General features: G+C 38.8%; 4 protein-coding genes across 4 annotated transcripts; 2 read left to right on the top strand and 2 right to left on the bottom strand.

The window, feature by feature from the left end:
* Nucleotides 1-1,281: 1,281 nt before the first annotated feature.
* Nucleotides 1,282-9,454, top strand: LOC122034296 (probable sugar phosphate/phosphate translocator At1g06470). The gene is made up of 12 exons (XM_042593485.1): nt 1,282-2,198; nt 2,307-2,479; nt 3,770-3,855; nt 3,968-4,017; nt 4,118-4,185; nt 5,148-5,248; nt 5,365-5,377; nt 5,522-5,706; nt 5,831-5,917; nt 6,784-6,878; nt 7,560-7,693; nt 8,967-9,454. Exons 1-11 carry the CDS (start codon nt 1,666-1,668, stop codon nt 7,672-7,674), a joined length of 1,506 nt encoding a protein of 501 aa, XP_042449419.1. The 5' UTR covers nt 1,282-1,665; the 3' UTR covers nt 7,675-7,693; nt 8,967-9,454.
* Nucleotides 9,455-11,950: 2,496 nt separating this feature from the next.
* On the bottom strand, nt 11,951-13,480 carry LOC122034885 (probable WRKY transcription factor 65). The gene is made up of 3 exons (XM_042594245.1): nt 12,971-13,480; nt 12,766-12,903; nt 11,951-12,685 (listed from the first exon to the last, which is right to left on the bottom strand). The coding sequence occupies exons 1-3, from the start codon at nt 13,084-13,086 to the stop codon at nt 12,160-12,162; spliced, it is 780 nt and encodes a 259-aa protein (XP_042450179.1). The 5' UTR covers nt 13,087-13,480; the 3' UTR covers nt 11,951-12,159.
* A 6,172-nt stretch (nt 13,481-19,652) lies between these two features.
* Nucleotides 19,653-22,496, top strand: LOC122034270 (GTP-binding protein At2g22870-like). Its single transcript, XM_042593446.1, has 4 exons — nt 19,653-20,225; nt 20,516-20,585; nt 20,995-21,157; nt 21,887-22,496. Exons 1-4 carry the CDS (start codon nt 19,712-19,714, stop codon nt 22,103-22,105), a joined length of 966 nt encoding a protein of 321 aa, XP_042449380.1. The 5' UTR covers nt 19,653-19,711; the 3' UTR covers nt 22,106-22,496.
* A 603-nt stretch (nt 22,497-23,099) lies between these two features.
* LOC122034271 (heat stress transcription factor C-1a-like) lies at nt 23,100-24,373 on the bottom strand. Its single transcript, XM_042593447.1, has 2 exons — nt 24,030-24,373; nt 23,100-23,950 (listed from the first exon to the last, which is right to left on the bottom strand). The coding sequence occupies exons 1-2, from the start codon at nt 24,240-24,242 to the stop codon at nt 23,261-23,263; spliced, it is 903 nt and encodes a 300-aa protein (XP_042449381.1). The 5' UTR covers nt 24,243-24,373; the 3' UTR covers nt 23,100-23,260.
* Between the last annotated feature and the right edge of the window lie 2,639 nt (nt 24,374-27,012).

Below are 27,012 nucleotides of genomic sequence, written 5' to 3'. Positions count from 1 at the left end.
GCTAATTTCAAGGTAATTATTAAATTATGTTGTAGGAGTTTATGGAGTTTTTAATTGATTTTTTAGGATATTTGGGGAGATATAATTTTGTAATAAAACAGAAATGTGGGGGTTCGTTGATTGCGACGAACAAATATCTCGACGTGTCGTTTATATCTGAATAGAAGTGTGGGGTTCGTTGGATAATGTCTGTTCGGCTTCTGTTCCCTCCTATTTTTTATATCAATTTTTTAAGGTAAGGGCTTAGCTAGGTTTAGATTTAAGATTTTAAAATTTTGGATTTATATTTTTTAATACTAATTATATATATATTTTTAAAATATGTATTAGGGAGGGAGCACTGCTAGGAGATCAGATTTATTGGTTTATAAAAAAGTGAATTAGAAGATGGATTATTTATAATTGTGATAGAATATGTTAGAGGGGTTTTTACTAGTTGTCTCGAACTAAATTATAATCTGGGTGAGCAGGAGATCTCGCTTCTAGGACTTAACCGATTGTGGTCTATGTACAGGTAGCAAATTTCTATTATCCGGTCTTCTATCTAGAGGTGAGTAGTTAACTCATTAAATCGACCAATCCACTTATATCGATCTAAACTAAATCTAAAAAAATCTATCGAATATAGGGCCGAATATAGGATCATGATATTAGATTATCTGATTTAAGAGGACCGGATAAATTTTTACCTAAATAATTCGATTTGCAATCACCCATATTTGTGACAACTATTATCGATAAACTGCTATACATTGTAGTAGTTATTGCCGATTAACTACTACAACGTGTAACGAGTAATATTTATTATCATTTATTTTTTATATATTTATATTTTATATTTCATTAGATATAGAGTTAGATATTAAAATAACACATAAACAGTCAGATATCTAATACATAAGAATCACCGAATATAAGGTTGGATGTGGAGTCATCTGAGTAATTTTTTACCCTAATAACTAAATTAATTTTATCCACGATCACCCCTACTACTCCCGTTTATGTTCAACATGCGATTGACCTCACGGGTCATCCGAGTTGATAAGTAATGGTTCGTTTGTCACATAAGAATGCGAGATCGAATCACAGGGCTGTCGGGCATAAATCCCCGGATCCTGTGCACCTCACCTCACCCACCACTTATCTATTCGGCTGTCGTGATTTACCTCTCTCATGATTGGGGCTGGGGCGCTGGGGCGCTGGGGCGCTGGGGCGAGCAATTTCGCCTTTGGCCGCATATGCTCAGCATGCGATCAAGCTGCTTCTTAAGCTGCTGCGATGGACGTTTCACTAAACTCGATTGCTACGGGCGAACCTGCGAAGGACGTCACCTCAAATGCGCTACTTAATTTTGACCTCTGGACCCGACGCCGTCTAGAGGCGACACTTTTACACGCCGCCGTCGTCGCCGCCGACACTCGACGACACTGCTCCTTCTAGATCTCTGCCTACGCGGTCTCGCTCGCCCACCTCGCTCGATTTGTCTTCTACTCATTCGGAAGATCCATCCACCGTCGTGAAAGGAACGAAGAAATTAATCATTCTGTCATTCCTGGATCTGCTTTTTGAACCGTTTTGGGGGGGTTCATCTTCAATTGGATTGATTTGGCGCCTCGTCGGATCTGAGTGTGTTGATTTCTGAGTGGATATCTCAAGTCTTTGTTGATGATGGAGCTAAGCAATGGACTAGGAGATGAAGAGACGGTTGAAGCAACAGAAGCAGCTGCTGCTCATACGGAAGATAAAGTCGGGGAAGTTGGTAAAGAAAAGGAGAAGGATCGGAAGCTATCGCTACGTAGGGAGCCCTCTTTCTCGCGGTGGTGCAACGAGGATGGGATCTTGCGGCAGAGCGCCGTGGACGATGATGGATCCCCTAGGACCAACTCAGCGGCAGAAGAGTCCGAAGAATTCGAACTGCCGTTGCTCCATCAGAGGATGCCTGATGAAGTGGGATCACAGGCAGAGGACCAGCGGAGAATCCATGAATTCCGGCAGAGGAGCATGTTTCTGGGGATCGTGAATGGGGACACTGAGAAGTACGTGCCTTTGGATATAGAGAACGATGTGCACGTCAGCGATTCTATGACAAAGATCGTGTCTTTGGAGCAATCCAGAAATAGCGCAATTTCTTTTGCAATCTTGCTAAAGACTCTGTTCTATATACTGGTTTGGTACACATTAAGTACCTGCTTGACAGTGTGAGTGGCTAGATCCCTGTGGATATCAGATTTGATTCCTCTTGATGCGGGATTTTTTATTAAATTTCTCAATGTGATTTTCTCAAACCACGGTGATTTGTTCTTTAGGTACAATAAGACATTACTAGGTGATAATTTGGGGAAATTTCCAGCTCCACTGTTGATGAATACAATTCATTTTTCTTTGCAAGCCATTTTCTCGAATGTCATTGTGTATATCCAGTCTCGGAATTCTGAAAGCAGCAATAATATCATGACATGGAAGGATTACTTTGCCAGAGGTAAATATTACATTTTTAGGTTGAAGTGTTTATGGATTTTCTGAATTGATCAAGTTCTTGATGAAGCCATGATATTTTTGCAGTGCTTGTATATCATGGTGTGATTCTGCTCTATAGCTCCACTATAGAAGTTGGTGCCTATGCTATACTTGATTAACTTATAGGACATTTGAATTCATTTGATGAACTTATAAGTCCCAATAGCATTAACTCTTCACATTCCAAACCAAATATATAAAAAAAAGAAAATTATTGCATTAAGCTGATTTTTTTTCCAGTTAATTGATGACATTTTCTTTGATCAATATCATCATCAAGCCATTTTTGTCCTGACTATATACGGTTGGCTACATTAATCCCATGATACCATTGAACTCTATGCTAGACAATTCACTAGTGATTTTCAAATTTATTAAACAATTTTTTTCATATTTTTTTTCTTGATCTCCCCAAATCCCTTATGCCTTCCACTTTAATTGATTCAACTTACATAGTTATAACTTTTACATTTAACTCTTCTAACTAACTATAGAATGTATTGGTCGTTTTTATACATGTATCATCTCAATCTATTTTCTCTCACTTTATCATTTATTGGAGCTATACTTGCTTTGAATACCAGTATTTTATATTTTATATTTTATATTTTATATTTTATATTTATTTTTATAACTCTCCACATCATCTGATCATTCTCTTCTCTACTACATTGATTTTTTACATGTTATTTCTTGATAGACCAACACTTTGGTATATTAATGTCATTTTCTTAGATATGTTTTGGATTTTTCTTCAGATTTTCCTGTATTTGTGTTTCAAGTGATTTCTGTTTTAAGTCACCTTATATAGAGGAGATGGTACTAAGTTGAATTTAGGTTACATTTGGATTCCTAGCCTGGAATGAGGTAGAGTTAATACTATTTCTTTATATTTTTTTAAAAAAGTTTTTTAAGGTTTTTTCTTGTGAAAACTTGTCTAAAAAAAAAAAAACTGAATGACATCCTAAACTCAAGTAAAATTTTGGATACTTCTTTCTCAGAGTGGCTTTTTCTTATTCATCTTTGCTGCTTTGTCACCTGAAATCCTTTTTCACTTCTTTAGCTTCTGCATTCTTTACACTTCTTTGGCCTCATATTTCTTCTCTTATTTACATTACTTACAAGAAGCCCTGCGTTACTCATACAACCTCTCTTATCGGAGATCTAGAGCTTGATATTTTATGTTTTTTTCATACATTCTTCCTTTTACTGTACTTGATAAATGCTAATGCTTTGTAGGGATTTTTTGCAGTTATCCCAACTGCTATTGGAACTGCGTTGGATGTGAATTTAAGCAATGAGTCTCTTGTATATATAACGGTGACATTTGCAACCATGGTATGCCTTGATGCTGACCCTCATGGATTCTTCTGCTATTTCACATTTTATTGTTTCACTGCACTTACTCGTACAATCTACTTCAATTACAAGTTCCACACCCTCTTTGCAGTGTAAATCTGCATCTCCTATATTTCTCCTTATGTTTGCATTTGCCTTCAGGTAATATTTGAATCCTTTTGTATTTTTTTATGGCATCGCCACTGCTTTTGTACATGATCTTATTCAAATTGTACTTTAAGACTTTTATATGCATTTGAAGGCTGGAGAAACCTAGTTTGAAGCTTGTAGGCATTATGCTCATTATTTCTGTTGGTGTTCTACTAACAGGTAATTTTTTTCATTAGTATTATTCACTCACACTGTCTAAAATTAGTTTCTTTTTCAACATTTATAGCACAATGCATCATTTTGAAACATCTTTATTTACCTCTTAAAGGAATTTTATAATCCTTACTAGTTTGACATTCTGCTTTCATATATCCTGTTACTGAATAGTCAGCCCCCATTTGTAAAACATCTTTATTTACCTCTCAAAGGAATTTTATAATCCTTGTTAGTTTGACATTTCTGCATTCATATATCCTGTTATTGAATAGTCGGCCCCCAGTTTTGAAACATCTTTTGGATTACATATGTTATCCTATTAATTCACTACTTTTGCATTTTTTTTTTCTTCTTCTTGTTCTGTCTGATCTTGATGATTCTTTGGATAATTTGTTCTATGGCATGTGTAGGGCAAGTGTGTAAGAAACTTATTGTATGTTTAACTGATAAAAAACTGTTAGATTAGCTCTATTTTGTGTGATTTATTTTTTCAGTTATTAGTCACTTACACAGGAGTGAAGCTAAACCCTTGTTATTAGCTCTATTTTTTTTTTTTTTTTTTTGATAGTAGAGTTTAAGTAATGCCATTTTACAATATTGTTGAGAATTTCTTTTTTGTCAATATGGGGGGATCAATCCCTTGGCATGGCAGATTTCATCTGGATGCCTAACCGCTTGGGTTAAGAAGTTGGTGGCATACATTGAGAAGTTCAAAAGCATGTGTTTAGCTGTTTCTGATTATTGCCCAAGATATCTTTCTTTTGGAGATTTTGTCTGTTTATGTTCTTTTTTGATGCCTTGTGGTTCTGCTAACTTTTACTGTAAAATTCAGAAACATGGCCACCTGAATTTGATGTTGCTTTAGTGCATCTTTCAAGTCAAAATAGTTGGTTACATGTCAATGTTTGTTAGTCTAACATTTCTGTAGTTGCATCTTGTCAAATCCACTTTACCTTCTGTTTCAGTTACAAAAGAGACAAAGTTTGAGTTCTGGGGCTTCATTTTTGTTATGTTATCTGCTGTTATGGCTGGTTTTCGCTGGTGTATGACACAGATTCTGTTGCAGGTTGGCCACTAAAGTTGCACTATATACTTGATATTTTTTTTCTGTCTATCTCCTTACTCATTGTTTGCTAACTTGTACTCTGTGTATGTACATGGGCATCAAACCCATCAATGAAGGAAGAGGCATATGGTAAGAAATAAACTTAATCGATCTCCCCAGTAAACATGTCAAATTCAATAACAGTCTGTAACAAAAAGCAATGTTCCCTTGTGTCATTTTAGCCTCTTAGCATACCACATGAGATGTGTAAATCACTTAATTGATATTATGCAGGTTTGAAGAATCCAATCACTTTGATGAGTTATGTGACACCAGTGATGGCGATCATAACTGTTGTCCTTTCTCTATTTTTGGATCCCTGGGATACGTTCAAGGGAAACAATTACTTTGATAGCTCTAAACACATAATACGAAGCTGCCTACTTATGCTTCTCGGAGGAGCATTGGCATTTTGTATGGTACGATTTCATATTACGTGTTGCAACTTTCAGGACCAAATTTATCTGTGCTCTTAACAATTTGCTTTTTTGAATATTTATTCATCAATCTATCTAGTCAATAAAACAAACTTCTCTTGTGCAGGTTTTAATGGAATATATTCTCGTTTCAGCAACTAGTGCAGTGACAGTAACAGTAGCTGGCATTGTGAAGGAGGCTGTTACAATTTTGGTATGACCTATTCTTGTCTAGATGACTTTTAATATGCATGCCGATCTAGCATAAATGTGGAAGCATCTCCTAGTATACATGGGCACATGATGCATTGTAGCTTCAATTAGAAAGTCACATGCTCACTCAATTTTGTTAAGCAAGTTACATATAGTGAAATTAACCATGATTTTAATTGGCAACATTTTTAATTAAGAAGAAACAAAACATATTGCTATTGGTATTATTATGGTGACAAATCATAATATAGTAGTAGAGAATCCTCTATTCCTATTAACCATTTCACTTGTAAATCTATATAGAGTCTATTGATTCTTCAGGTTGCTTCTTTTGTTTACAAGGTTTTGTAGACATTTTTTTGTTTCTCAAGATTCTGCATGATCTTTGCACCTTAAATTGTCTAATCTTGACGTGTCAAATTTTAGTCACTTTACACATGAATCTAATTTTTTTATGATAACAACTTTTTGTTTATTATTATATAGTTATATATGACGATTAGATAAATAAAAGCTAAATGCAGTTTTTCTAGAACATTGATATCTTTTGTTAATTGCTTCTTACCCAGCACCAATGTGCTTCAACTGCAATTTTGCTTCTCTCAATATCTACTGAATTCTTTCTGGGTTGCCATTTTGTAGTTCTGAATTTACTATAAGCTTCCAGATTGCTTGAGTTATTAAGGAATATTACATAATTGAATTTCACATCCTAGCCAAGTCCATGTAAGAATTAGGGTAAAGTTTTATTCATCTTAGCCAGCTGCATGAAGATTTGTTCATCTTTTCCATTGCATATTAATGTAAATATTGTTAAAGTGTTAAGCGCTTTGATTATCAATGTATTATATATTTTATATGTGCCAGGTTGCAGTATTTTACTTCCACGATCAGTTTACCTGGTTAAAGGGAGTAGGGCTTTTAACTATTATGGTCGGAGTCAGTTTGTTTAATTGCTTCAAGTAAGTTTCTCTGTTCATTTTTTTTTATCATTTGATGTATATTTTTGTCATCAGGTGGTTGGAACTTCATAAGATATATGATTGTTTTTAATTCATTCTACTATATTCATAAAAAATACCATGATAGGGTCACTCTCATGTCTTATGTCATACAAATGTTGAATGCTCTTGAACATCCTCCTCTTCTAGGACTCACTCTAGGTCTGTTATAATGACCAAGTATCTAGCCTGATATAGCAAAATATGTTAACAACATGATTTTGACTTGATATACATTTTATGTTTCATTGAAGGGGAGCCTTAACGCAACGGTGAAGTTGTTGTCATGTGACCAGGTGGTCACAGATTTGAGTCGTAAAAATAGCCTCTTGCAATGCAAGGTAAGGTTGCGTCCAATAGACTTAATGTGGTCCGACCCTTTCACGGGAGCTACATTGGCAGGAGTTTCGTGCACCTAGCTGCCCTTTATACATTTTATGTTTCAATATGTTTGTCCTTTGATTATGCAATGTTAAAGTCATAGAGGATTTGCAATCGTTTCGTTTCCTTCTAGTCATTGATTGAAGAAAGAGATACAAACGAAATTTTAAATATAAGTTTAATGAAAGAAATAAGTTATTGCCATTAGTAATACAGTCTCCTAAACCCTACTTTATTTTTATGTTGCCATCTGATGCTCAGATACTACAAGCTGAAAAAAGAAGGAACAAATAGATTAACTGAGCGAGATGCAAAATACGTTATTCTCGATGACACAGAGCTTCAAGATGATGAACTTGAGTTTCCATCAGTGTAGACAACACCAAATTTGGTTGGTGAGTGTGTAACTTGATCAATTTGACACTTGCATGGTACATTATCATCATAGTCATCTAGTTTCACTATCTATCATTTTATGACTGATTTCTTTTTCAAATATGCTTGTTTTCTTGATATAACAATTTCTTTATAGAATTTCTTAACTTATCACTTCTACCTATTTACACGTTCCTAATATAATTTTTACTCTGGCACACACTGAACTCAATTAACCCAAGGATAAAATCAAGCAATGCCATCCCATTATATGCTATCACAAACTGGCAGATAAACTGTTGCTGAAACCTATTTGGCCTTTTAGCTATTACTCTGGTTGACACAGCAGTAGTAAAGCATCGAGTAACAAAACTTTATTAGGCTAGTTATTTGTTATCATTCAGAATCTTCCATCTATTTTTGGGTGCTCATACTACATACTAGTTGATCTTTTCCTGATGAAATACATAATTGTGTTTGTCATAGACAGCAAAATCAGAAACTGTCAGATAAACTGTTGCTGGAGCTTATTTGGCCTTTTAGCTATTAGTTTGGTTGTCGACAGGAATAGAGAGCATTGAGTAACAAAACTTTATTAGGCTGGTTATTTGTTATCCATCTTTTTCTTCATTCAGAATCTTCCAACTGTTCCTGGGTGCTCAGGCTACATTCTAGTTGATCTTTCCTCGATGAAATACATTATGTGTTTGTCATAGACAGCAAAAGAACAATCTTGTTTAACTGTTCTGCATGACATTGGTTCTCCCAACTGGTAAAGCACTCATAGGTTGAAGGATAATAATATAGAACAAACGCAGATTATCACATAAGCTGTAAATTATATAGAAGTTCGGTGGTTCTGGGAAATTCTAATGTGATACTCATTTTGCACTTAGTCCACAAGGTACATGGAACTGATAACTCAGAGTTGATGTTTTGGAGGTTGGCAAGCAAATAACTTATCCCAAACTAATCTTCTGAAGAAAAAAATACATAATTGACATCCTGTTCTTTTTTTCTTTTTGCAAGAAGATGATGTCTAGGATTGGTCAAGCAAAACTCAGCTGAACACAGTATTTCTTTGGGCAATACCATCCATCTTAGATAAATCTCTACTTATCTAAAACATTTTCTTGTTTTTTGGAGTGCAATATTTCTTCAAAAGGGAAGCTTGCTATTTTTTTTCTGCACTATAATAATTATGGAGAAACTAAGTAGATAGATGAAACCTTCAGTTGTTACAACTTTTCTTGTTCCTGTTCTGACCACCATTTGAAGTTTTTTTTTCTTCAGGTACATGGTGCATCCGAAACATCATTTAGGTGTGTGACAAAACTTGGAATGCTTCCTTGATTGACTAACTTCACAAATGAAAGATTGTGCCTCCCAGGATCTCAAGTATGAATATCATCCCTCTTCAGAAGCAACCTACTGCTCTGCAATGTCAACCCCAAGGATTTGGTAATTGATTACAAACTGTGCTTTCATGGATCTGAGTCATAATTTAAAAGGAAGGAATTCCAAACTTCTGTTTGTGAATCATAAAACAATCTCTATAGCATCCTTGGCCTCTTCCATTTGGATTTTCATTGGCTTCCTTTCTGTCCGATGCCATTTGTATACTTTTAGTTGTTTTTACTGGATGCTTTCTTTGAGCCAATGATCTGTTCTCTTGCTAACTTCCAATTCCATCAGAAGACGTAAAGTATCAAAATATTTAACCGAACGATTTTCAAGCAGCAGAGTTCTGCCGGATGCAAATTTCATATTATTCTGATTTATATAGAAGGAAATACAGCAAAGCTTATCCTTGTTTATTTTTGTGATTGCACTGATGATAATATAATTTTTGTACTAGTAGATCACAATGGCAACCTGTGCATTGTTTGGATTTTCTACAGCTGTGTATCTCCTAATGCTATATTATTGCTTGTTTGCCTATCCTGTTTTTACAGAGTTTAAAAACAATAATATATATGTATATTAATTTTTTTTTAAAAAAATAATAATGTGCAGATTTATCATATTCACAGTTTAGAGGGGTGGCAAGAATTTCAATAGCATTAAATTAGTTCTAATAAGGAATGAAATTTAATATTAAATAATTATTTTTATATTTATTCTTATCAGTATTATGTGTAAGTTTATATTCTACCTATTGGATTAAACAGTCTGATGGTTCAATCTGGACCACTCTATTTAACTAGGCTGATTGCATAACTACAACTCGCTTTGCCTAACTATATCAATTGACGGTTCAGCTCACCCTACTCAATTGGACCATCTGACTATCTCAAATGGATTGGCAAGTTCATCATCCTAGTCAATCGTCTAGCTTGTCTTGTTCGATTAATCTGTCCCTCTTGATTGACTAGTTAGGTTCCCCCAACCCAATCAATGCACCAAGCTCGTTTAGCCTGATCAAATTGTATGACTAATACCATAATCTCATCTCCTTAGCAATTCCTAAATTATCACTGTTGGGGTTATAAGATTGTAAATATAGTTTTATATTGAAAATATATTAGAAAGATCATGAATTTATAAGAGAAAAATATCTCCATTAACATAAGACCTTTTAGATAGAGCCTAAGAGTAAAATCATGAGGGCTTAGGTCTAAAATAGATAATATCATACAATTATGGAGATATCTAAATTCCATATAATTCTACAATTGATATCAGAGACTAGACTATCAAAAGCTTTAACCGCTGACTGTACACAAGACCTATGGTCTGATTGAGCCATGTGAGTATAATATTGACCTTGAACAAAGAAAGTGGGGGCTCCTATGTTCGGATCAAGAGAGCTAGACATCAAGCAAGAAGTCCTAGTAGGTCGGGTGGACCGAGGGACAGGAAGACCTGGTGGGTCGATGATCGGACGTGGGAAGTCTATGGTCCTGGGAGAGCACGGATCCTCTAATCCACAAATTGCGGACCAGGAGATGGTCCATTTTTTCAGACCCTTGATTTGGATGGACCTCACCTATTTAAAAGTAGGGTTCATCCAAATCAAGAGTCCTCATACAGTGGACCATTCCCTAGTCCGCAATTTGCGGACCAAATGATCCCTACTGATCCTGGGGGGAGGGATTATTGGGATTTAAAGGTTGTAAATATAGTCTCACATTGAAAATACATGGAAAAGATCATGAATTTATAAGAAAAATATATCTCCATTGACATGAAATCTTTTGGATATAACCCAACAATAAAATCATGAGAATTTAGATCCAAAATAGACAATATAATATAATTATAAAGATATTTAAATTTCTTACTAACCAGCCATCACCACTGCCACTGTGCATCTTCAATAGTTAATAGTTATTTATTTCTTGTTTAGCATGACTAATGCTTAAGAATATTGACAAGCACCCACTTTATGGGTGAATTCATCAACTTGAATTCTCCCTAATTTTGAGAAGAACTAACAAGAAACACTTTCACATCGCTCTCGAGTCCATAAAACAATTCTAATTCGGTAAATCGATAATAAATCATGCTCTTAAAATCCTCCTTTCTTCTTTTTTTTTTTTTTTTCCATTTTCTTTTGTCTCTGTTTTAATCTTCACGGTCGATAGACTAATAAATAGAACGATAGATAATTGCAATTTCTATCCAACTTAAATTGATTGCATGGACAAAAATCCAATCAAGATGATATCATAGAAGGGCCCCACACGACTTAATCCATTATGTTGACATGAAGCATCAACAAGACTCGGCTTATTTATTCTTATTAACTCTCCCACTTGAATAGTCTTCCTTTTTTTTTATCTTACCCTTTAAGTAAAACAATTATTTCTCAACCCCCCCATGCATCATCGTCACATCAATAAAATAAAGAGGAAATTTTTATGTATTATTAATATACTCTTTAGTAGCTGAAGATGGATTTCCTTTTTCCATTAATGACGTCATATTTACGTGAGAGTTAAGGCCGGTCCGAAGTGGATCCGTAATATCTGCAACTGGATTCCGATTTCCAAATTTGACGGGTACAAGAATTTAACCATGGATTCCATGTGCATCTCGTCGACAATCATTGATGCGGTGGAACCTTAGGAAGAAGGAAACGGCTTCGAGATGGTCCCAACGCATCGAAAGCGACGAACGTGGCGGAGAGAAAATAAATAAACTGGGAATAGAAACGCGACAAATGAACGGCGACGGCGGAGCCCCGCCGTTGATGGCGGGCGGCGGCCTTGCCGATGCATGCACGCCAACGGAAGAATCTCTGAAACCGTACCAACTCCAATAATTCATCCTCGTCGAGCAGAAAACGACAGATTTATTGTGAGGTCTAAAATGAACACGGGAAACATTTTGTTTTTATGGGTAAATATCTAATTATTTGAGGGGGAAAACGAAAAAAAACAAATAAGGAGGGAGAGGGAGAGGGAGAGGGATGGTGCCGGTTTTTATACGTCAAAGTCCTCCTCGAACCAATCGACGGGCGGAGGGAACGCGGAGGGGGAGGTCAGCCGGTGGTCCCCACCCAGGATGTGGACGCCAGCTCTCGGCGAAGCACCACCGAGTACTCCGGCAGCTCTCCCAGCCCCGCGAACAGAGAGTCCTCCTCGCCTTCGTTCAGGAATTCCTCGCGCTCCTCGGGAAGCGCCGCGGCGCCGCCGGCGCCGGAGACGGCATCGGCCCTGGAGAAGAAGACCGAACCGTAGAGGAGCTCGCTGGATCCTGCGGCGGAGGGGGAGGCCGTGGAGTACACGTCGACGGGGAGCAGCGACCCCTCCTCCGAGATCAAGTCGGAGAACTTGGTGTCCTCCTCCCGCTCGATCGACTCCGGCGGGCTGGGTTCCCCCTGCGGGAGGGGCTGCGGCGGCGCCGCCGCCAGCGCCGCGCTGTTGTGGTGGTGGTTCTTGGGGAGCGGCCACGGGTGGTTGTGGTCGAAGGAGTAGGTCACCACGATCATGGACGGCTCGAGCCGGCTCCGCTCCACCTGCTTCCTCGCCGGGCATCCCTTCGAGCTGCTGCACCGATAGTAACCCCTGTTCCGCCGCCGATCAAACCAAAATGCCCAAATCCTGAGTCCGTTTCCATGAATCAACCCTGCCCGTATTTAACTTACCTCGGATAAGGCGAGCCCTTGATGGGCTTCTGACCGTACTTCCTCCAAGCCCACGAATCCGGCGGCGGAGCTCCCTCGCCGCTGCCCTTCGTCTCGCTTATCGGCACCGTCACCACCCGCTTCTCCACCTCCCGCCGGCTGCTCCAGTCCACCCACTCCAATTATTCAAATCAACAAGATCATAAAGTGCCACCAATCGACTCACCTTCTCTTAGGGGACGGAACCGAAGACTGCGCCGGCGGCCGCGACTCATCGCCGGATCCGGCCTCTGCCGCTCCAACCTCCTCCTCGGCCTCGCACGTGTCCAGCTCGTCGTTCATTAATGATCCCCCTCCGAATTTCTCCACCGCTAATCGCAAGACTGATCTCTAACACGCGCGCTGAGACTGAATTGAAGAAACGAGAGGCAGAGTGGTTGGAAAATGGGGGCGAGCAGAGGAGCAGTTCTAATACTGATCGACGCTGGCATTTAAAAAAAAACGCATAAATTGGCCGTCGTTTTTGGAAGACGTTGTCTGCGAGTTGCTCTCCATGACTGCTTCTCACACACGGGCGAATAACTCCATCGTGCCTGCCTGCACTCCACCGAGACTGCATTCATACGGACCAATAACTTCACTTAACTGCACGGTGGGTTGGATCATTTACCACTCGACTTGACCCGACCCGACCCGAATTATATCGGCATGACCCAGCCGGTTAACTTGCCCGTGCCATCGGCAACGCCTTAGCTTATCCTGTGCCTGGTTGACGGAGTTAGACACGCCAAGAAAGAAAGTCTGATGGACTGTGTCCTGCCAAACATGATATACCTCCATTAATTAACTTCCACCTAAACGGTTGAAATAGGAGACAGCGACCGCCCTCGCGCCACCAACGCTTTTAAAATTTTAGATGACTCGACTAGTTCAAGATTTCACCCGTACGAGAACTCGATCACGACGTTAGATCTCACTCTTAACGGCCCCTGACGTGCTGCACAGCAAGGCTATAAGCCTATAACACTCTGTCAGTCACGGGCAACGTTTCCTTCTAGTCGATCGGCGTCGCATCGTTTGTTCGTGGTCGGCGTTCGTTGCGATCGTGATCAGGAGCGAGAGTCCAGTAAGTCGATCATTGTTCGCGCGAACACTGACGAGAATAATTAGGCGGATCAAAATTCAAATGGACGAATATTTTAAAAATCAACTTTTAAATGTGTTTTAAATGTATCATTGATGTGGCAGAAACCTATGAAAACACAGGGTCAAAAGTTGTATCTTAAAATTAAGATGAATCAAACTTGACTCAAACAGAATCAGACTCAGTCCAAATGAGATAAAAGATTTGATCGAATCTACTTAGTACACTTATCCCAAAGAATAAAAATTGTATGGAGACAAAACGCCTACTAAAACATTATTCCTATCTCAGCTCCGAAATCCAACATTCTCTCCGTCTCAGTCTCAGATTAAGTATGTTCACTTATGAAGACTCCAACCATACTAGGAAAACTCATGAATGCAGGTTGGAGAATTACAGTGTTCATCGGAAGAGGTTAGGAGAGTGACCCTCCCATAAAGTTCATACCAAGAATTAAAAAGAGTGGTCATCCTGCACAATGATACCTTAGTAATGCACGCCACTACAGCTAACTACAATATGGTAAAAGTGTTCGTAGACACGTGAAACTTAGTTAGTGAATGTGTTATACAAAGAAATTTTTGATGAAATACAAATTGATCGAAAGGAGCTACAACCCACGTCAACCGCTCGGTTAGGATTTATCGATCATGAGTTACAACTGTTGGGGCAGATCAACCTCCTTCTCTCGCTAAGTGAGGAACCTTTGAAGCAAGCCTGGAGCTCCATTTTCATAGTAGTCGACGCTTTGTGCTCTTACAATGACATACTTGGAAGGCTGACTCTGCTCATTCTGTATGGTGGTCTTCATCTTTCATCAAAAGATGAAGTTCCCAGTCGCAGATCAAGTTAGCTTAGTCAGTGGAGATTATGTTAGTGCAGGGAGCATCAAAATTGAACTTATATTTTGATATTGTCAAAGGTTCAAAGTTAAGTCTTATTAAAATCTAATATGTATTTACCAAGTGTACAAATTGAAGGACTTGATGGTCTAGAGGACTAGATACCAGGCTAAAGTCCTATTAAGTCAAAGGACCATATAACTGACAAGAAGCCCAAATAGGTCAAAGAGGACCTGATATTTGGCATGAAGTCTAGTTGGATCAACAAGACCTTACAACTAACTAAAGTCCAAATAGGGCATCTGGCAGGAAGACCTTGTGGGCTAAGAGATCAAACATCAAGTAAGTCTGGTAGACGTGATTTAATTCATAAATTTTATTATGCGTGCTTTGTTTTGTAGATAATTTTATTATATATACTAACATATTTTTGCGGGAGTTAAATATAAAAAACTAACTTCGGATGAATATTATTTGAGGCACCTAAGATGATTAAAGCGCCATGATTAAGCGACCAGAGGCACCTCGAATGGCTAGAGGCGCCCCAAAGTGGATAAGCTGCAAAGATGAAATTTCAGTATTGAAGGTACCTCGATTGATTGGAGGTGCCTTAGCTAAGGCACTAGAGGTGCCCTGGATGGATAAAGGTGCCTCTATGCAGATAACTCTGCGAATAAAGTTTTTGGTAATGGAGGCGTCTTGGATTGATTTGAGGTACCTCGGATGAGTTGGAGGCACCCTTAGACAAATAAACAACAATGATCTTAGATTAAATTGGCTCGATTGAAGACCCCTTGAGTCATTGGAGGCTCCCCCAATGTAGTATAAAAGAAGTGCTCGACCATAACATTAATCATCAACTTTTAATATGCCTCCTAGTTATATCTACTGTGTTGTTTCTCTACTACCGCTTTGTTGCGACCCTGCTATGGCCAACTGTTGCAGTTTGAGTGATACCAATCTCAAGCTACAATATTCACACTTTACAAGTGTATATACTTGCATAAGAGAGTGTAGGCTATTACACTCTCTTCTATCATGTATTCGACCTCTCTGTTTGAAGATTTTTCTAGGGAGTTTTTAGTGGATTGCCCAATCGATACAATCTAATGAATCGTAATCCTTAGAATAGTAGTCGCGAGACTACGAACCAAGTAAAAATAAATGTATTCTTATTATCCGCTATGTTGTTCTTAGCTTTTTTTGCTAGGTTTTAAAAATCAAAAAAGGAAAAGAAAATTTTTTTCCGATCCTATAGATCAAAGTGTTGACTAAAAATGCTAAGTGGAGACGATCCGAATTGACCTCAAGAAGGCAAGGAGAACTCAGAGCGGGGAAGTACACTCCTTACAATAAGTGTTCATTCCTCAACTGGTCCATGAGAAGGAGGAAGCTCAAATCGTATCTGACCTACAACAAACATGTCATCTCTCGTGCCTTCTAAGTCAGAGATTTTGTTTTGGAGAAAGTGAAGTTTATGGTAGACATTAGCAAACTGGAGCCACGCTGAGACATACCTTACCAAGTCACTCATCGACTAGATTGTGGATCTTACTACTTAAATGACCCTAAAGGAAAATAGCTCAAACAACCTTGGAATGCAACACATCTAGGGTCTTATCATGTCTAACCTTGAATAGTATCATTCTATGTTTTTTTCCTTTCTTGTCATTCATTTTTGTAAATATTCACAATCTATCAAGTAAAATCATAGCCTTTCGTTTGCCTGTATCTTCTTGCACATCAGTCTTACGATAGGTTTGAAACTTCTAGCCCCACATTAGCTACTCAGTCGTATGACAGACACAAAACTCCTAGCCCTCCTAGCGCCTTTCTAGTAGCTCAGTCTTACGATAGACCCGAAACTCCTAGCCCTGCACTAACGACTTGGCCTTACACCAGGCACGAAATTGCTAGTCCTGTGCTAGCAAGTCAGTCTTACAACATGTGCGGATTCTTAGCCTTACCACAGGCAAGGAACTTAATCCCAAGTAGGGACTTCATCCCATGACCAGCTGGACATTTCTACATTAGCGACCCTTAGTCGGGTCATTCACTACTCAACACTCCTCAATGCAGATATGTTAAAGGAAGGTAGTTAAGTTGCTCAGCCAAGCCCTTGGTCGTTCCTTAAAACCCTTGTAGAAAAATCTTCACCTTAGTCACTACCTAACTCATACTTTACTCGAAAATGCAGTAAAAGCACACATTTAACACACGAAACAATGCATGTATGAAAAACACACAAATTTTACTTCTATATTTTCAAATATCTTATAAACAGAGGCGACATAAAGATAATTGTAAAAATAAAGACAACTAGTAGTGGAGTTAGCATCAGAAGCGAGGAGCGATGTCAGTCAGCCTTCTCAGATTCAAGTAGATCATCCTAGACTTTCTTCAAGTTTAAGAACACCAGATCACTCTTCCTTGAATAAGCTTTGATTGTAGAAATTGGTGGATGATGCCTTCTGTTGGGATATGCCCGATGCAGTGTGTGCTAAAACACGTTTCGTAAACATGTGTAGCGAAAAAGAAAACAATAATAATTCCTAAATTATTACATCACACACACCACACACATACAAGGATACAACATGCAAACATGATTGTATAATTAAATTTCTATGGAAAATAAATTTATGCTAGGTGTACCTTACGGATGACCTGTAACAAGAAGGGCATCAACCGTAACAACATTGTCGAATCTCGCCTCTATTTGTATCACCGAGCTTGTCAAGACAACTCCTTGAGTACAAGCCTCTCCTTCGGAAGTTACTAGGCATGAGCGAAGAAAAGGGATCAAGAGGAAGAAGAGAAGTACACAAGGGAGAGTTTTCTCCCTTGTAGTGGTCACGACAACAAGGAGAAGGGCTTCCCCTTGTTGGCGGCGACAAAGTGAAAGGAGAGAGGGAGAAGAGAAGAGAAATTGGGTTAAGGTTTTCCAAAAATCTTACAAGCCAATTAATGATCTCATGTGTATAATCTTCTCTCAACTATATCAATATATAACCCTCATTAATGAGTTGAATTATAAAGCCCAAATCCAACCCATTATCCCTTAATAAAAAATTAGCCATTAACCCTTTGGTTTGCTTCACAACTAAACCAAGTTGGTTCATGACTAATTCATGATTAAACCAAATATGACCCAACTCTTCCATAAGAGATGTGACTCATCCGTGCTTCCATTGTGACAAATATTTCCATATTTGTCTTATGTATAGTCCAACCAAACATTTATCTCTTGATCTAAAAATCATATTCTTTAACTTGTTTTACGTTTTTTAGAGACTTGTTAGTACGTGTGACCCAATAGATTTCTGGTTTATCTTGGTCGTCCATAATTAACTATTTAATTATAGAACGATCATGAGTGACACCTAGTAGTACATCATGATTCCCAATTAGTCAAAAAATCATAGTTGATCTTAGAATTAATTCTAAACCCTTCAACAGTTACAGTGAGTCGTGCCTCGTTCCCTTCACTCGTCTTATACCCACTTGGTTCAGGACATGGTTTATGTGTCTTGTCCCCATTAGGCTAACTACATCACACCTAATACAAGTAATACTTACTCATTTTGCAGATTCAAATTACTCATACATGTGTACAAAAGTCTCGCACTCTTAACATGTGATGCTTTGGCCAAAGACTTTGAGTAGTAATCCTAACGAGTGACCATAGGGTATATGTATCTTTGCAAGGAGCGGTGAATCCTCTGTGGGCTATCCAAACACCTTCGGACACTTCAACTTATACCCAATCATCCCGGGTCCACACCTCAATGAGATGCTTGCTTAAGATGTCAAAGTATAAGTCTCTATGACCAAGATGACTTGTATACCTCAAGTCGAAGGAAACTTGCACTCGTATTGCAGTAAGTGTTGGGATATGCCCGATGCAGTGTGTGTTAAAACATGTTTCGTAATCATACGCAGCGAAAAATAAAATAATAATAATTTCTAAATTATTACATCACACGTACCACATGAATATAAGGATACAACATAACTGTCTGAATGATGAGATCATTTTCCTGACAGATGCGGACAACAACTATAAATATTTAAAAGCACGTGGCACCGAGTGAATGGAGAAATAATTTTGTGGTTGTTAGATCTAATTTCTTAGTTGCCCAACTTCAGACACATGGCGTTTAGTGAATGGAGAAGCAACTAATGACTGTCGAATTTAGTATAACATGGAGATTATGAAGATTATGAAGTAGAATGCAACGTCTAACGTGGAGATCCTCTTCTGATTGATATATAAACCCTAAAGAAGGTAAGTGCAAAGGTTTTCAGACTCTTTGAGGCTCCATCCTCTTTTGATAGGTATATAAATTCTAGAGTGTCGAAGTGACTTGTCGAAATTACTTTACGACGTTATTCTCTCTGTTGAAGTGTCATCAAGTCCCTCATCATTTTTACTGATGATCTATAAAGAGTGCGCTCATCAATCGAGTTCATTGATAGGTGACTTGACCATATATGATATTTGACTGAAACAATAGAAGAAGGCCATCTATCTTTTATATAAAAAATTTATATTATATTAATATATTATTACGGTATTTTGGAAAGTTAGATACTTAGATGTGCTCTTTGTTTAATGTCATTATTTCTTGACAGTGAGAACGTGGGCCATTTTGTGTGCAGTAGTCGCCCTTATCGTGGGCCGGCCATTTATTTATGATCTTTTTGGATTAAATATTGGCCCATTTGCAATTTCACGTGACTAACTTTCAATACTTTTCCCATGAGACTCGAGCAAGACAGCAAACAGATCTTTGGCCGTTGGCTGACGTAATGCCGATTTGGTGCACCTACGAACTTATCATTTTTGATAGGATAATACTAAGTTTCGTGTCCTAGGTGATACAGCAGAGTTCTGGACCTCATCGGTTAGGGCCAAGTGAGCTCTAGGGCGGCCAAGCTTTCACTCGCAACAGTCGCAGGCACAAACACCACCGTCACGATGCTTCTCCACCCTCGCCTCCTCCTTCCTATCGTTTCCGGCTACCCTCCTCCCTCTGGATCCTTTCGTTTCCTCCTCTCCGCCAGGAAAAGGGCTCCCTCTCCCTTCCTTCCCCGCTCTTGTTCCTTCTCCACCAAAGCGCAGGTCGCCGTGTCTGCGCCCTTGGAAATTGACTCCCCGATCTCGCCCCGAATCGTAGAAGAGGGTGGAGAGGTTCCCCAGGTACAGATACCATTCGACAGGCTCTTCGTTCCGCCGGGAGTGGACCGTGCGGGAGCCGCCGCTGCTGCTAGTGCAAGGGTGCTCCGAGGATCTAACATCGTGCTGGGTCCTTACGCCCATGACGCTCAGATCTCCACCGCTGATTTCGTCAAAAGCAGTACCAAGACCGAGGACTGCCCCTCCGATGGCCTCCCAGAGTTTGCCCTAGTTGGACGCTCAAACGTTGGCAAGTCGTCCCTCCTTAATTCCATTGTCAGGCGGAAGCGCCTCGCGCTCACCTCCAAGAAGCCCGGTATGCTATTCGTTGATGTTACTTATTTGCGACGTGTTACTTGGGTCTCGGAGTTGGGATTTTTTTTCTTTCTTTCAGAGTTTAAACAACAATAGTCGTGCATTATATTTTATTTGATTGGAATTTATATCATATCGATTTCATACTCTCATGACTATAAAGTTTCCTTTCTCCAGATCTATTACGTCAATTGGACTATTGGAGTGACTTGCAGAGATTTTTTTTTTTCCGTTCTCCCTCTACCCCTCGCTCCTCCAATCCTAACTAAGTACAATCTTGTTTTATTTCAGGAAAAACTCAGTGCATTAATCATTTTCGCATAAATGATTCTTGGTTTCTGGTGGATCTGCCTGGTTATGGGTAATGTCTCTAATAAAGCCGTCTCTTTTTTATTACAAACCTCATACACTCATACTATTGTGTTCAGAATCGTCTTTGTTGGCTGTGTAACCTTCGTTTATTTATATGAATTCAGATACAATATTACTTTTTTCATTATTTTTGGTGACTTGAATTTTCAGTTTCCAAACATTTAAGATTTGAAGCCCAACTGGTCAAGATAACAACTTCAAATTTGCTTTTTGTTTTTAACAATGCTATCAGAATGACAAATAAGTGGTAATATATCCATTTTCTCATGTGAGAAACTTTCTACCTAATCTAGATACCAACATGATATCAATTTGTTAAAATTTAGCTCATGGTTCTATAGTGGTTTTACCTGTGATGAGCACTTGCAGTTTCTAATTCTCGAGACATTTTAGAGCAGATATGCTGCTGCACCACAGGAATTGCGGGTTAACTGGAATGAATTTACCAAAAGCTACTTTCTTGATCGGGCAACATTAGTATCCGTCTTCTTACTTATAGATGCCAGCATCCCGGCTAAGAAGATTGATCTTGAATATGCTAGTTGGCTGGGACAAAACCAGGTAAAGTTTTATGATTCACCAATTGTTGGTTTCTCAATTTCTTCTTAGTTGGCCTCTTCTTGATGTGGGTTTGATAGATAGAGCTCTTTGTATTCTAACCAATTCACGCTTTATGATGCATTGGGTTCTAAATGCAACAAGAGCCATCAATAGCACCATTAGTGATGCCTTGAAACAATCCTTACATATTTACTTATAAGTTCTTCTGGAGACCAAACAACTAACCACCACTCATATATATAACATCTTGTTTCCTTTTTCTTGTTTTCTTTTGTCCAATAACTATATTTTTTGTTTTTCATGTCTCATCGCTTATGGAAAACAGTTTGTGGAAGAATAACCATTATTTTCTACTCAATATCTGATTTTCCATCTTGCTGTTGTTAAGTTTCTGCTAATTCAGTGTCTTTATATGGCCTACCAAGATGTTGTATTCTAACTCAATTTATCGATGACGGCATGGAGTTGCGTCCTGACATACCGAACAATTGTGACATCTCTCATTCCCATTTATTTGTAGGCATATCAATAATGCAATGTGTTGTCTCTTCAAGGACTTTTAATTGCCGCCTGATGTGTCTTTGTTTCTAGACACCTAGATAAATTATGTTTGGTTGTATTTATACAACAAGTTTGCATCAAGAGATTCTGAGTTGGTTAATTACTTAAAACAGATGGCATCCTTTTCATGATTTTAACTTGGCACCTTTTTTCTCATGGACCTGTCAGATCCCCATGACAATTATCTTCACAAAGTGCGACAAGCGTAAAAAGAAGAAGAGTGGTGGTAAAAGACCTGAAGAACATGTAGAAGACTTTCAAAAACTGATAAGTGAGTACTTCCAGGAAGCACCACCTTGGATAATGACTAGTAGTGTGACCAACCAAGGTCGGGATGAGATATTATTGCACATGGCTCAGTTGAGGAACTATTGGCTTAAGCACTAGGATAAGGTCCGGTGTGGCACCGTCTAATGTTGTTCAGGACCACAACAAGAGAATTAAAAGAAAATTCAAAGGTATTTAGATATATATCTCTCCATCCTACAGGCTTTTCCTGTGGTCCTCAAACCTACCTCTCAAGATAATGGAATTGGCTCTGGCCCTACAGATTGGCACTCAGAAATTGCTTTACTCGGTTGTTATTCGCCGAGTCGAGACCCACATCGCTATGGTATCTGCTTTTCATACAGAAATGGCTGTACAAAGTTGATACAAAATATTTTCAGCATCTCGCTTCTGTAACATCATTTTTGCATTAGCTCACCCGATACTAACGTGCTTATGTTTGTACCTGGAAAATACTGAAAGATATTTACTTAATCGTGGATTCACTATATAGATGATTCTTAGGATCATACAAAGAGTGTGAGGATTATAAATGATGCTGTAAGAAATCATTGCCGTGTACTTGCAATCTCAGGGATGATGTCTGATTTGATAGTAAATGATAAACAAGGGATGCGTTGTGTTATCATGCTGCTCCAAATCCACAGTGGACCACCCTGCTTCTCCTCGCGGTAAGATCTTCATGTTCAAAATTCCTCACGGTAAGATCTTCATGATCAAAATTCCTCACTGTTTTCCTTTTTCTCCGAACAGTTAATGATTCGTTGCACTTGTCTGTTCAGGTTACAAATTAAATGCTCGGATTACGACCTGTCGATTAGCCATCACTCACTCCCCAATCAAATGGCCCACACACTAATTATTTCATGTAGGCCGTGCCCCCCACTCTTTATAGGCCTAAAGGGCCCCTATCCTGTTCTTGCTCCACCTCATGGGCCCTGCTTTCTCATCCTTCTCAACGAAAAGGCAAGTCATGACATTCACTGTTTCCTTATCTCATACTCTAGCAAAACAGACTTGGGCGCTGGCGCTCACTCCACGCCATGAAAGAGTAGCAGCTACGATAGCACTTACTGCAAGCGAAAACGATGGATAAATATTCAACTAAGGGTAAATCTTTGTTATCATTTCTGACCTTTATGGCGTTCAAAGATTTTCATAACGCTGATCTACTTCATGAAAAGTACACAAATATCTTCCTAACGCACAGGCGCCAGATTGGATTTGGAGCGGTGCTTTGTCATTAATTAAACATTAGAAAAATACGTGGCCAAGTAAAGAGAACGGGAAATTGGCTGCTGCGGCTGCTGCCGTCGTCTCTGAACTCGCGTCGAGTCCAAACTCGTGTGGGTTGACGACGTTACCAGCCGGAATAGGGTTGAAGGTATTATGGATGGCAACGCCAGGGTATACTTGTGTGAGTAACGCTGGCTCACGAACTGTTTGTTGGAAGGCCTCTGAGACTAGAACAGGGAGCTCCTGCGGCGGGTGTGGAGGAGTCAGCGACGGCATGACGCTCGCCAGACGCCTCTTCTTGGCCGCCGCCGAGTACTGCAGCTTCTTAGAGTGGACGAGTCTGGACACGAGCTGAGGCTCTTTGGCCATCTGGACGAGGAAGGAGAGCATCTGACGCGGCTTCCTCTCGGTCGCCTGCAACCGCTTGCTCATCCGCTGGAGCTCTTCGTCGAGCACCATCTGATCTTGCCGTAGCCGGTGGAGCTCCCGCAGCAGCACCACGTCCTCCACTTCCCCTTCCATCTCCGCAGCCGCTGCCGTGTCTTTCTTCTCATCGTTGTTGATACCGCCGCCGCTACTGCTGCTGGCAGCATCGTAAAATTGGCTCTTCTTGGTCCTTCGTGTGATCCGAGGGAGGAGGTGAATCTGCCCTCTGAGGAACGACAGATGAGCAAATTCCCATCTATCCGGATCCACCTTCCTGAATCCCTGATACACCACGCAATCTAACAAAGTGAAACGGAATTAACCCAAGAGAAATTGACCAGAAATAGTGCTGAGTGAGTACGTAAGTGTTAAGCTGGCGGACGAAGCTGGAGAAGTTATTATGCTTGAAGTACAAGGGCAGAAGAAGCTGAGAGAAGTCACTGGGATTGAGCACGAGGAAGCTGTTGTCCCCCTTCCCCCACCGGATCAGCAAATTCGTCCTCGGGTCGCTTACCATCTCATACGTCTTCGCCACGAAAGGAGCCGCTGGCAAAGTGTGATCCATCTTCTCCATTTCTAGATATTTACTCAAAATTATATACTGAATCACCTGTGGAGCCGATGAATGGACAGACAACTGGGAGCTCCTCTTCCTTTGCTCTCTCGCACCTATCGATCATGCCTTAATTTATAGCCTTGCGCGCAATCATATATAGTCTATTTAATTGTAGCTCTCGTAGGGCACCGGGAGAGTCGGGACGCGCGCCGACTCCTTGATCCTTCGTACGAAGCGATTTGCTTTGTGTGGTTGTGGAACTAGAAGAGGTCACGGAATTCACTGTGCGTGCGTTGTTACGCTTTTAATTCGTTGCGTACCTCATGTGGCCTGCGTGTGTTTTCCCCAAATGAATCTATATCGGTGTGCGTCAAACATCATGCTCGTGGCATGGGTGTCATGTGGATCCGGGCTGAACACGAACTGATCAGTCGAGTGAAACTAATTGGAAGGAGTTTCAAAGGTAGACGACAAAGGTATACCAGTTGCTCGTTATCTTGGGTCGGTGGTGTTCGTTGACAAATTGTGCGGTGTGATGCTCTCCGATTTAGCTACAATGCCCGCCGCCCTATGTATTCCTTCGCTGCAAATACGATGTGTTAAATAATGCGTCAGAAATCCTTTCGTAATCCATGCCCATATTTGCACCATTTAGTGGCTACAGTGCAACATTTAATTCTGACTTTTTACGCAGGGAATTGAAGGTCCTCCTTTATTTTGTCGGACGTGTCGATTGTGCGCAGTAAATGTTTTTTTTTTCCGAAGGAAAGTTTTACGAGCAAAATTTTTATGGGAATCTAGTTTCAAGAGCCGTTTGTATATGGATAAAATATTCCCCATCCTCCCCCAACTTGACTTTAATAGTGTTTTCTAAGCAAAGTGAACAACGAACTAGTGTACTAAATTTATAGGTCCCCTGGTAGGGTGCGATGTTGAAGATACGAAGTGTTATCATATATTAGATTTTAAGATTAAAATTAATATATTTGAATATACCTTTCTTCATATTTTGGTTATTGTATTAATGACTAGTAGTAATTTATCTTCTCTATCTCAACCTAAGAGCGAATTGAAGGAGGTATTGTAGGCGAGCAAATTGCCTATTGGCACATCAATATACTAAATTTATAGCCCTTGAGATAGAGTTAAGTTGGTTAATTAGTGCAAGATAGAGTTGCTATCATAGGACAAGAGTTCGAATCTTCGTAAAACTGAGGAAAAAAAGTCCTCCCTACACTGATTAATTACAGTTTCCTGATTTACCTTTTCATAGATGATCATGGGGCCGACTGTATGAGGCCGCTGGATAGAGGTGAATCGAGCCGACCCGAGTCGAACTCTTGAATGTTTGAGCTTGACTCGTTTATAATCGAATCGAGCTCGAATTTTATTTAACGAATATATTCATGATTCACGAGCTTATTCGAGTTTTTATCGAGCCTAAACGAGATTCATAAATATAAATTATAAATTTAAATATTTATTAAAAAATAAATTATATATTTAGAGAAAATTATAATATTTTTATTAAAATTTATAATTTTATTCTAATAAATAAATTTAATATATTTGTCGATATATTTGATAAGTAGAGTATAAAATTAATAAATTCAATATCAAAATTATTATTATTTTATTTAAAAATTGATTCATGAGCTTAACGAATATGTTCACGAGCTAATGAACCGAATATTATGAAACTTAAACTTGATTTGTTTATCTTAATTAGTCTCATTAAATGAGCTTAAACAAGATTTTATCGAATCGAGTTCCAAATACCTCATGAGTGACTTGATTCATTTACATACTATCGTTGGATGATAAATTCTACCACTGTGCTATCATAATGTACTAAATTTACAGCCCCACACACTACGTTGCAGTGAAAAAACGTTAATTTATCATCCAGACACTTATAATTTTATCCTTACTTATGGTACATTTTTGGAAATTTTGTTTCTAAACGGGGTACACAAATATTAGATACTGACTTTCTGAGTTATTAACCCTTTCTCATTTACCTTCACGGCCAACGGCCAACGGCCAATGAAAAACTTCCGATATTACATAATTCAATATTTTTTTAGGTACGAAATTTACTGGTTGAATAAAGAGTCAAACAAGAAACCAAGACGAGAGAGTCGGCTGTCATTTAAAAATCGAAAAACTTTAGTTGTATGTCAAGGATGAGTGTGCCGTTTACTTCGAGACGTACGGCATGTTTGTGTAGTAGGGTGCTGTGGGACCTCTCTGGCTCACCAGTGAGAATTTTTTATTTTTTATTTTTTATTATTTGACCTTTAGTTTTTTATCTTCATCGATTTTATCTGACGAACGTATCTCCATAATAAATATTCAGGGATCTTCTTTCAATAGATCTCCATGGTGGCGACTGATTCAATCGAGTTCTAACCATTCATGAGAAGATAATAACAAATCAGGGAGTGTGAGCCAATGGGCGGAATTACGTGTATATAATATCTCCAATCACCTCGAAATGACTTTTCTGATCTTAGGCCAGATCTCACCATTATCTTTCATATATACAATTGGTTAAAATTAAAGAATACTTTTTTAGAAAATATTAAAAGAGGTTGGAGATCTATTTCAACGTGCATGCTTAAATAGTCATATGTAATATAGTTTTGATAAAAATTTAAAATATATATAATTTTTTAAAAAAAAGTTATAGATTTTTAAAATATTATATATATATATATATATATTAAAAAATATAATAAGGAATAGAGTGAGATAAATGTTGAGAATATAATCAAAGTATCATCCT

This window comes from Zingiber officinale, chromosome 11B (genome assembly GCF_018446385.1).
Source record: "Zingiber officinale cultivar Zhangliang chromosome 11B, Zo_v1.1, whole genome shotgun sequence".
NCBI lineage: Eukaryota > Viridiplantae > Streptophyta > Magnoliopsida > Zingiberales > Zingiberaceae > Zingiber > Zingiber officinale.
This window is presented reverse-complemented; position numbering and strand designations above follow the sequence as displayed.

Excerpts from the sequence above, each read along its gene's own strand:
- LOC122034296 (XM_042593485.1), top strand. The coding sequence starts at position 1,666 with ATGATGGAGCTAAGCAATGGACTAGGAGATGAAGAGACGGTTGAAGCA. Across the intron at positions 2,480-3,769 it reads GAAGGATTACTTTGCCAGAG|TTATCCCAACTGCTATTGGA; the intron begins GTAAATATTACA and ends GATTTTTTGCAG. Across the intron at positions 6,879-7,559 it reads AGTTTGTTTAATTGCTTCAA|ATACTACAAGCTGAAAAAAG; the intron begins GTAAGTTTCTCT and ends TCTGATGCTCAG.
- LOC122034885 (XM_042594245.1), bottom strand. The coding sequence starts at position 13,086 with ATGAACGACGAGCTGGACACGTGCGAGGCCGAGGAGGAGGTTGGAGCG. Across the intron at positions 12,904-12,970 it reads GTTCCGTCCCCTAAGAGAAG|CCGGCGGGAGGTGGAGAAGC; the intron begins GTGAGTCGATTG and ends GGACTGGAGCAG. Across the intron at positions 12,686-12,765 it reads AAGGGCTCGCCTTATCCGAG|GGGTTACTATCGGTGCAGCA; the intron begins GTAAGTTAAATA and ends GCGGCGGAACAG.
- LOC122034270 (XM_042593446.1), top strand. The coding sequence starts at position 19,712 with ATGCTTCTCCACCCTCGCCTCCTCCTTCCTATCGTTTCCGGCTACCCT. Across the intron at positions 20,226-20,515 it reads GCTCACCTCCAAGAAGCCCG|GAAAAACTCAGTGCATTAAT; the intron begins GTATGCTATTCG and ends GTTTTATTTCAG. Across the intron at positions 21,158-21,886 it reads GTTGGCTGGGACAAAACCAG|ATCCCCATGACAATTATCTT; the intron begins GTAAAGTTTTAT and ends TGGACCTGTCAG.
- LOC122034271 (XM_042593447.1), bottom strand. The coding sequence starts at position 24,242 with ATGGAGAAGATGGATCACACTTTGCCAGCGGCTCCTTTCGTGGCGAAG. Across the intron at positions 23,951-24,029 it reads TCCGCCAGCTTAACACTTAC|GGATTCAGGAAGGTGGATCC; the intron begins GTACTCACTCAG and ends GTGGTGTATCAG.